We start from the raw sequence: 10,768 nt of genomic DNA on the forward strand, positions 1-10,768 counted from the left end.
AAAGGTGTGCGGGAAGAGAAGTGAGTATAATTACTGTTACAAGGGAGGAGGTGCTCAAAAAGCTGAAAGACCTAAAGGTACATAAGTCACTCGGACAAGATGATCTCCACACTAAGGTTCTGAAAGAGGTAGCGGTAGAAATTGTGGAGGCATCAGTAATGATCTTTCAAAAATCGTTGGACTCTGGCATGGTGCCAGAAGACTGAAAAATTGCAAATGTCACTCCACTCTTTAAGAAAGGATGAAGGCAACAGAAAAGAAATTTCTTTTAGCCTGACCAGTTAGCCTGACCTCAGTGGTTGGTTGGGAAGATGTTAGAGTCCATTGTTAAGGATGAGGCTATGGAATACTTGGTGACAAAGGACAAGATATAAGAAAATCTTTACAAACCTGTTGGCGTTCTTCGAGGAGATTACAAGTTGGATAGGGGATGTAGTGGATGTTGTATATTTGGATTTCAGAAGGCCTTTGACAAGGTGCCATACATGAGGCTGCTGACCAAGTTAAGAACCCATGGTATTACAGGAAAGTCACTAACATGGTTACAGTAATAGCTGATTGGTAGGAGGCAGCGAGAGGGAGTAAGAGGATCCTTTTCTGATTGGCTGCCAGTGACTAGTGGTGTTCCGCAGGGGTCGGTGTTGGGACTGCTTCTTTTTACACTGTATATAAATAATTTAGATGGCTTTGTTGCCAAGTTTGCAGATGATACAAAGATTGGTGGAGGGGCAGGTGGAGTTGAAGAAACAGGTAGGATGCAGAAAGACTTAGACAGACTATGAGAATGGGCAAGAAACTGGCAAATGAATTACGATGTTGGAAAATGCATGGCCATGCACTTTGGTAGTAGAAATCAATGTGTGGATTATTTTCTAAATGAGGAGAAAATACAAAAGACTGAGACATTAAGGGACTTGGGAGTCCTTGTGCAGAACGCCCTAAAGGTTAACTTGCAGTGGAAGTCAGTGCTGAGGAAGGGAAATGCAAAGTTAGCATTCATTTCCAGAGGTCTAGAACACAAGAGCAGGGATGAGATGCTGAGGCTTTATAAGGCACTGGTGAGGCTCACCTTGAGTACTGTGTTGGGCTCCTTGTCTAAGAAAAGATGTGCTGGCATTGTAGAGGGTCCAGATGATGTTCACAAGGATGAAGCTGGGAATGAAAGGGTTATCGTCTGGGCCAGTACTCGCTGGAATTTAGAACGAATGGTGGGTTGTCTCGCTGAAACCTTTTGAATTTTGAAAGGCCTAGACAGACCAGATGTGGAAAGGATGTTTCCCATGGTGGGGGAGTCGAGGACAAGAGGGCACAGCCTCAGGATAGAGGGGCGACCATTTAAAACAGAGATGCGGAGAAATTTCTTTAGCCAGAGGGTGGTGAACTTGTTACCACAGGCAGCTGTGGAGGCCAGGTCACTGTGCGTATTTCAGACGGAGAGTGAGAGCTTCTTGATGCGACTAGGCATCAAAGATTACAGGGAGAAGGCCGGGTAGTGGGGCTGACGAGGAGGAAAAGGGATCAGCCACGATTGAATGGCGGAGCAGACTCGATGGGTCCACGTTTTATGGTCTTGCGGTCGTAATGAAATGAAATGACTGCATGCGGAACAGCGTTTCCAGCTCAGTATCGACAATAATAAAACGATTGCTGTTCGTGTTTTTTTTAAGGGGGGAAGAGGCCTGTCATTGTGAAAGTGATAGCGAAAGTATTTCCCGCCTGGGAAATCCCACCGAGCGGCAGGTCCCCGCAGAGGGACTGATCAGCACCTCTCCCAGACATTGCACGACCCTACGTCGCGATGACCACACGGGGGCTGAAGGTGTTCTATGAGCGTAAAGGTAGGGCAGACTGCCTGCGGCAAGACGGGCGGCCGCCAGCTGGGCCCTGGAGCAGACTGCGACAGAGGTTAAACTGTTAGAGGAACAGGTGTAGGAAAGGGAGGCGCTGCTGCGAGACAGGCCTGTGCATTGCAAAGCCATCAGGACGTACTTGAGCGCTTAGATACGAGATGAATATGACGCGGAAAGCACAGAAAAAATTGCGTAGTTTGCGACAACAACTGACACAGCCCGAGGAAGTGCCGAGGTCAGGCCGCCAGTGTATCCGTCAACATAAAATGCCCATAACTTACCAAGCCGTGCCTAGACAGTGATAGGAGAGTGTGGAGGGAGCTTCACTCTGTGTCTGACCCCTTTTTTTTTTATTACAAAATCCTTTATTACAAATTTCGGTGCTATACAATATATACAAAACAGTGGCAAACACAATTACTGCACTACAAATAGACAATAGACATTACACCAGAATGTTGCCATCTCTATCCACGATGGCATTTACACCCCGCGGAGCCCAACGGTCTCGAAACTCCTCCAAGGCCACTGTGGACTGCGCGTGTTCCTTTTCAATAGACCCCGGGAGTGTGTGATGGGACGGTGTGGAGGGAGATTCACTCTGTGTCTGACCCCGGGAGTGTCTGATGGGACGGTGTGGAGGGAGATTCACTCTGTGTCTGAACCCGGGAGTGTGTGATGGGACGGTGTGGAGGGAGATTCACTCTGTGTCTGACCCCAGGAATGTGTGATGGGACTGTGTAGAGGGAGATTCACTCTGTGTCTGACCCCCGGAGTGTGTGATGGGACAGTGTACAGGGAGATTCACTCTGTGTCTGACCCCGGGAGTGTGTGATGGGACAGTGTACAGGGAGATTCACTCTGTGTCTGACCCCGGGAGTGTGTGATGGGACAGTGTGGAGGGAGGGTCACTCTCTCTGACCCCGGGAGTGTGTGATGGGATGGTGTGGAGGGAGGGTCACGCTCTCTGACCCCGGGAGTGTGTGATGGGACAGTGTGGAGGTGAGATTCACTCTGTGTCTGACCCCGGGACTGTGTGATTGTACGGTGTGGAGGGAGGGTCACTCTCTCTGACCCCGGGAGTGTGTGATGGGATGGTGTGGAGGGAGCTTCATTCTGTGTCTGACCCCGGGAGTGCGTGATGGGACGGTGTAGAGAGAGATTCACACTGTGTCTGACCCCGGAAGTGTGTGATGGGATGGTGTGGAGGGAGATTCACTCTGTGTCTGACCCCGGAAGTGTGTGAAGGGATGGTGTGGAGGGAGATTCACTCTGTGTCTGACCCCGGAAGTGTGTGATGGGATGGTGTGGAGGGAGCTTCATTCTGTGTCTGACCCCGGGAGTGTGTGATGGGACAGTGTAGAGAGAGATTCACTCTGTGTCTGACCCCGGGAGTGTGTGATGGGACGGTGTGGAGGGAGGGTCACTCTCTCTGACCCCGGGAGTGTGTGATGGGACGGTGTGGAGGGAGCTTCATTCTGTGTCTGACCCCGGGAGTGTGTGATGGGACGGTGTGGAGGGAGATTTACTCTGTGTCTGACCCCGGGAGTGTGTGATGAGACGGTGTGGAGGGAGATTCACTCTGTGTCTGACCCCGGTAGTATGAGATGGGACAGTGTGGAGGGACATTCACTCTGTGTCTGACCCCGGGAGTGTGTGATGGGACGGTGTGGAGGGAGATTCACTCTGTGTCTGACCCCGGGAGTGTGTGATGGGACGGTGTGGAGGGAGATTCACTCTGTGTCTGACCCCGGGAGTGTGTGATGGGACGGTGTGGAGGGAGGGTCACTCTCTCTGACCCCGGGAGTGTGTGATTGGATGGTGTGGTGGGAGGGTCACTCTCTCTGATCCCGGGAGTGTGTGATGGGACGGTGTGGAGGGAGGGTCACTCTCTCTGACCACGGGAGTGTGTGATGTGACGGTGTACAGGGAGATTCACTCTGTGTCTGACCCCGGGAGTGTGTGATGGGACGGTGTGGAGGGAGCTTCATTCTGTGTCTGACCCTGGGAGTGTGTGATGGGACAGTGTACAGGGAGATTCACTCTGTGTCTGACCCCGGGAGTGTGTGATGGGACGGTGTGGAGGGAGCTTCATTCTGTGTCTGACCCCGGGAGTGTGTGATGGAACGGTGTAGAGAGAGATTCACTCTGTGTCTGACCCCGGGAGTGTGTGATGGGACGGTGTGGAGGGAGATTCACTCTGTGTCTGACCCCGGGAGTGTGTGATGGGACGGTGTGGAGGGAGCTTCATTCTGTGTCTGACCCCGGGAGTGTGTGATGGGATGGTGTGGAGGGAGGGCCACTCTCTCTGACCCCGGGAGTGTGTAATGGGATGGTGTGGAGGGAGATTCACTCCGTGTCTGACCCCGGGAGTGTGTGATGGGACGGTGTGGAGGGAGATTCACTCTGTGTCTGACCCCGGGAGTGTGTGATGGGACGGTGTGGAGGGAGGGTCACTCTCTCTGACCCCGGGAGTGTGTGATGGGACGGTGTGAAGGGAGCTTCAGTCTGTGTCTGACCCCGGGAGTGTGTGATGGGACGGTGTAGAGAGAGATTCACTCTGTGTCTGACCCCCGGAGTGTGTGATGGGACGGTGTGGAGGGAGATTCACTCTGTGTCTGACCCCGGGAGTGTGTGATGGGATGGTGTGGAGGGAGGGTCACTCGCTCTGACCCCGGGAGTGTGCAATGGGATGGTGTGGAGGGAGATTCACTCTGTGTCTGACCCCGGGAGTGTGTGATGGGACGGTGTGGAGGGAGCTTCATTCTGTGTCTGACCCCGGGAGTGTGAGCTGGGTCAGTGTGGAGGGACATTCACTCTGTGTCTGACCCCGGGACTGTGTGATGGGATAGTGTGGAGGGAGGGTCACTCTGTGTCTGACCCCGGGAGTGTGTGATGGGACGGTGTGGAGGGAGCTTCATTCTGTGTCAGACACCGGGAGTGTGAGATGGGACAGTGTGGAGGGACATCCACTCTGTGTCTGACCCCGGGAGTGTGTGATGGGATGGTGTGGAGGGAGGGTCACTCTCTCTGACCCCGGGAGTGTGTAATGGGATGGTGTGGAGGGAGATTCACTCTGTGTCTGACCCCGGGAGTGTGTGATGGGACGGTGTGGAGGGAGCTTCATTCTGTGTCTGACCCCGGGAGTGTGAGATGGGACAGTGTGGAGGGACATTCACTCTGTGTCTAACCCCGGGAGTGTGTGATGGGACAGTGTGTAGGGAGGGTCTCTCTGTGTCTGACCCCAGGATTGTGTGATGGGACGGTATGGAGGGAGCTTCATTATGTGTCTGATCCCGGGAGTGTGAGATGGGACAGTGTGGAGGGACATTCACTCTGTGTCTGACCCCGTGAGTGTGTGATGGGACAGCGTGGAGGGAGATTCATTTTGTGTCTGATCCCGGGAGTGTGTGATGGGACAGTGTGGAGGGAGATTCACTCTGTGTCTGACCCCGGGAGTGTGAGATGGGTCAGTGTGGAGGGACATTCACTCTGTGTCTGACCCCGGGAGTGTGTGATGGGACGGTGTGGAGGGAGCTTCATTCTGTGTCTGACCCTGGGAGTGTGTGATGGGACAGTGTACAGGGAGATTCACTCTGTGTCTGACCCCGGGAGTGTGTGATGGGACGGTGTGGAGGGAGCTTCATTCTGTGTCTGACCCCGGGAGTGTGTGATGGAACGGTGTAGAGAGAGATTCACTCTGTGTCTGACCCCGGGAGTGTGTGATGGGACGGTGTGGAGGGAGATTCACTCTGTGTCTGACCCCGGGAGTGTGTGATGGGACGGTGTGGAGGGAGCTTCATTCTGTGTCTGACCCCGGGAGTGTGTGATGGGATGGTGTGGAGGGAGGGCCACTCTCTCTGACCCCGGGAGTGTGTAATGGGATGGTGTGGAGGGAGATTCACTCCGTGTCTGACCCCGGGAGTGTGTGATGGGACGGTGTGGAGGGAGATTCACTCTGTGTCTGACCCCGGGAGTGTGTGATGGGACGGTGTGGAGGGAGGGTCACTCTCTCTGACCCCGGGAGTGTGTGATGGGACGGTGTGAAGGGAGCTTCAGTCTGTGTCTGACCCCGGGAGTGTGTGATGGGACGGTGTAGAGAGAGATTCACTCTGTGTCTGACCCCGGGAGTGTGTGATGGGACGGTGTGGAGGGAGATTCACTCTTTGTCTGACCCCGGGAGTGTGTGATGGGATGGTGTGGAGGGAGGGTCACTCGCTCTGACCCCGGGAGTGTGTAATGGGATGGTGTGGAGGGAGATTCACTCTGTGTCTGACCCCGGGAGTGTGTGATGGGACGGTGTGGAGGGAGCTTCATTCTGTGTCTGACCCCGGGAGTGTGAGCTGGGTCAGTGTGGAGGGACATTCACTCTGTGTCTGACCCCGGGACTGTGTGATGGGATAGTGTGGAGGGAGGGTCACTCTGTGTCTGACCCCGGGAGTGTGTGATGGGACGGTGTGGAGGGAGCTTCATTCTGTGTCAGACCCCGGGAGTGTGAGATGGGACAGTGTGGAGGGACATCCACTCTGTGTCTGACCCCGGGAGTGTGTGATGGGATGGTGTGGAGGGAGGGTCACTCTCTCTGACCCCGGGAGTGTGTAATGGGATGGTGTGGAGGGAGATTCAATCTGTGTCTGACCCCGGGAGTGTGTGATGGGACGGTGTGGAGGGAGCTTCATTCTGTGTCTGACCCCGGGAGTGTGAGATGGGACAGTGTGGAGGGACATTCACTCTGTGTCTAACCACGGGAGTGTGTGATGGGACAGTGTGGAGGGAGGGTCACTCTGTGTCTGACCCCAGGATTGTGTGAAGGGACGGTATGGAGGGAGCTTCATTATGTGTCTGATCCCGGGAGTGTGAGATGGGACAGTGTGGAGGGACATTCACTCTGTGTCTGACCCCGTGAGTGTGTGATGGGACAGCGTGGAGGGAGATTCATTCTGTGTCTGATCCCGGGAGTGTGTGATGGGACAGTGTGGAGGGAGATTCACTCTGTGTCTGACCCCGGGAGTGTGAGATGGGTCAGTGTGGAGGGACATTCACTCTGTGTCTGACCCCGGGACTGTGTGATGGGACAGTGTGGAGGGAGGGTCACTCTGTGTCTGACCCCGGGAGTGTGTGATGGGACGGTGTGGAGGGAGCTTCATTCTGTGTCAGACCCCGGGAGTGTGAGATGGGACAGTGTGGAGGGACATCCACTCTGTGTCTGACCCCGGGAGTGTGTGATGGGATGGTGTGGAGGGAGGGTCACTCTCTCTGACTCCGGGAGTGTGTAATGGGATGGTGTGGAGGGAGATTCACTCTGTGTCTGACCCCGGGAGTGTGTGATGGGACGGTGTGGAGGGAGCTTCATTCTGTGTCTGACCCCGGGAGTGTGAGATGGGACAGTGTGGAGGGACATTCACTCTGTGTCTGACCCCGTGAGTGTGTGATGGGAGAGCGTGGAGGGAGATTCATTCTGTGTCTGATCCCGGGAGTGTGTGATGGGACAGTGTGGAGGGAGATTCACTCTGTGTCTGACCCCGGGAGTGTGTGATGGGACAGTGTGGAGGGAGATTCACTCTGTGTCTGACCCCGGGAGTGTGTGATGTGATAGTGTGGAGGCATTTCCTGGGAATGAGTGATGGGGATGAGTAAACAGAAGTAGATGGGACATTGCAGACATAGTATTACTGTATTAAGTTGAAATTGGTACTGTTCCAGCTGCCCAACGGTCCCATCTCCAAAAGCTACCGTGTTCACATTATGCGGACGTGGAGAAACTGAAGGAATGGATCTTGGACTCACTGCATCAGGTAGGAGCAAGAAAAGCTTCTGTACACACAGCCATACCAAGCAGCAGTTTCACCACCCAAGTCTCAAGAATACTACCAACTAATGAAGTTTGTGTAACATTATCTCTGTCTGTACCTACTCTCCATGTCACAGTCTCTGCCTATAGCTATTCTCCAGATCACAGCGTCTCTGCCCATACCTACACTCCACATCACAGTGTCTCTGTCTGTACCTACTCTCCACATCACAGTGACTTTGCCTGTACCTTCTCTCCATATCACAGTGTCTCTGTCTGTACCCACTCTCCACATCACAGTGTCTTTGCCTGTACGTTCTCTCCACATCACAGTGTCTCTGCCTGTACCTACTCCATATAACTGTGTCTCTGTCTGTACCTACTCTTCACATTACAGTGTCTCTGTCTGTACCTACTCTCCACGTCACAATGTCTCTGTCTGTACCTGCTCTCCACGTCACTGTGTCTCTGTCTGTACCTACAAACCACATCTCAGTGTCTGTACCTACACTCCACATCACAATGTCTCTGCCTGTACCTACACTCCACATCAGTGTCTCCACCTGTACCTACTCTCCACATCATAACGTCTCCGCCTGTACCTAATGTCTACGTCACAGTGTCTCTGTCTGTACCTACTCTCCACATCACAGCTTCTCTGCCTGTACCTACTGTGCACATCAGTGCCTCCGCCTGTACCTACTCTCCACGTCACAGTGTATCTGTTTGTACCTACTCTCTATATTACAGTGTCTCAGTCTGTACCTACACTCCACATCACAGTGTCTCTGCCTGTACCTACACTCCACATCAGTGTCTTCACCTGTACCTACTCTCCACATCACAATGTCTCTGTCTGTACCCACTCTCCACATCACAGTGTCTCTGTCTGTACCCACTCTCCACATCACAGTGACTCTGTCTGTACCCACTCTCCACATCACAGTGTCTTTGCCTGTACCTTCTCTCCACATCACAGTTTCTCTGCCTGTACCTACTCTGCACATCACAGTGCCTCCGCCTGTACCTACTCTCCATGTCACAGTGCCTCCGCCTGTACCTACTCTCTATATTACAGTGTCTCTATCTGTACCTGCTCTCTACATCACAGTGTCTCTGTACCTACTCTCCATGTCACTTTGTCTCTGCCTGTACATACTCTTCACGTTACAGTGTCTGTCTGCGCCTACTCTCCACATAACAGTGTCTCTGCTTGTACCTACACTCCACATCAGAGTGTCTCTGTATGTACTCTCCATGTCACAGCGTCTCTGCCTATACCTACACTCCACATCAGAGTGTCTCTGTATGTACTCTCCATGTCAGAGCGTCTCTGTCTGTACCCACTCTCCACATCACAGTGTCTCTGTCTGTATCCACTCTCCACATCACAGTGTCTTTGCTTGTACCTTCTCTCCACATCACAGTGTCTCTGTCTGTACCCACTCTCCACATCACAGTGTCTCTGCCTATACCTACTCCATATAACTGTGTCTCTGTCTGTACCTACTCTTCACATTACATTGTCTCTGTCTGTACCTACTTTCCATGTCACAATGTCTCTGTCTGTTCCTGCTCTCCATGTCACTGTGTCTCTGTCTGTACCTACAAACCACATCTCAGTGTCTGTACCTACACTCCACATCACAATGTCTCTGCCTGTACCTACACTCCACATCAGTGTCTTCACCTGTACCTACTCTCCACATCACAATGTCTCTGTCTGTACCCACTCTCCACATCACAGTGTCTCTGTCTGTACCCACTCTCCACATCACAGTGACTCTGTCTGTACCCACTCTCCACATCACAGTGTCTTTGCCTGTACCTTCTCTCCACATCACAGTGTCTCTGCCTGTACCTACTCTGCACATCACAGTGCCTCCGCCTGTACCTACTCTCCATGTCACAGTGCCTCCGCCTGTACCTACTCTCTATATTACAGTGTCTCTATCTGTACCTACTCTCTATATTACAGTGTCTTTGTCTGTACCTGCTCTCTACATCACAGTGTCTCTGTACCTACTCTCCATGTCACTTTGTCTCTGCCTGTACATACTCTTCACGTTACAGTGTCTGTCTGCGCCTACTCTCCACATAACAGTGTCTCTGCTTGTACCTACACTCCACATCAGAGTGTCTCTGTATGTACTCTCCATGTCACAGCGTCTCTGCCTGTACCTACACTCCACATCAGAGTGTCTCTGTATGTACTCTCCATGTCACAGCGTCTCTGTCTGTACCCACTCTCCACATCACAGTGTCTCTGTCTGTACCCACTCTCCACATCACAGTGTCTTTGCTTGTACCTTCTCTCCACATCACAGTGTCTCTGTCTGTACCCACTCTCCACATCACAGTGTCTTTGCCTGTACCTTCTCTCCACATCACAGTGTCTTTGCCTGTACCTTCTCTCGACATCACAGTGTCTCTGTATGTACTCTCCATGTCACAGCGTCTCTGTCTGTACCTTCTCTCCACATCACAGTGACTCTGTCTGTACCCACTCTCCACATCACAGTGTCTTTGCCTGTACCTTCTCTCCACATCATAGTGTTTCTGTCTGTACCCACTCTCCACATCACAGTGTCTTTGCCTGTACCTACTCTCCATGTCACAGTGTTTCTGTCTGTACCTACTCTACATGTCACTTTGTCTCTGCCTGTACATACTCTTCACGTTACAGTGTCTGTCTGCACCTACTCTCCACATAACAGTGTCTCTGCCTTTACCTACACTCCACATCAGAGTGTCTATGTATGTACTCTACATGTCACAGCGTCTCTGTCTGTACCTACACTCCACATCACGGTGTCTCTGTCTGTATCCACTCTCCACATCACAGTGTCTTTGCTTGTACCTTCTCTCCACATCACAGTGTCTCTGTCTGTACCTACACTCCACATCAGTGTCTTCACCTGTACCCACTCTCCACATCACAGTGTCTCTGTCTGTACCCACTCTCCACATCACAGTGACTCTGTCTGTACCCACTCTCCACATCACAGTGTCTCTGCCTATACCTACTCCATATAACTGTGTCTCTGTCTGTACCTACTCTTCACATTACATTGTCTCTGTCTGTACCTACTTTCCACGTCACAATGTCTCTGTCTGTACCTGCTCT

General features: G+C 52.5%; 1 protein-coding gene across 1 annotated transcript in view; it reads left to right on the plus strand.

The window, feature by feature from the left end:
- The first annotated feature begins 1,524 nt into the window (after positions 1-1,524).
- Positions 1,525-10,768, plus strand: part of LOC132396376 (probable E3 ubiquitin-protein ligase RNF144A) — a 15,674-nt gene continuing 6,430 nt past the window's right edge. The window contains exons 1-2 of the mRNA XM_059973897.1: positions 1,525-1,838; positions 7,554-7,645. Coding sequence (XP_059829880.1) covers positions 1,799-1,838; positions 7,554-7,645 — 132 coding nt within the window. The 5' untranslated portion in view covers positions 1,525-1,798. The remainder of the gene's footprint in view (positions 1,839-7,553; positions 7,646-10,768) is intronic.

The sequence above is a fragment of the Hypanus sabinus genome, chromosome 7 (genome assembly GCF_030144855.1).
Source record: "Hypanus sabinus isolate sHypSab1 chromosome 7, sHypSab1.hap1, whole genome shotgun sequence".
Classification (NCBI taxonomy): Eukaryota; Metazoa; Chordata; class Chondrichthyes; order Myliobatiformes; family Dasyatidae; genus Hypanus; species Hypanus sabinus.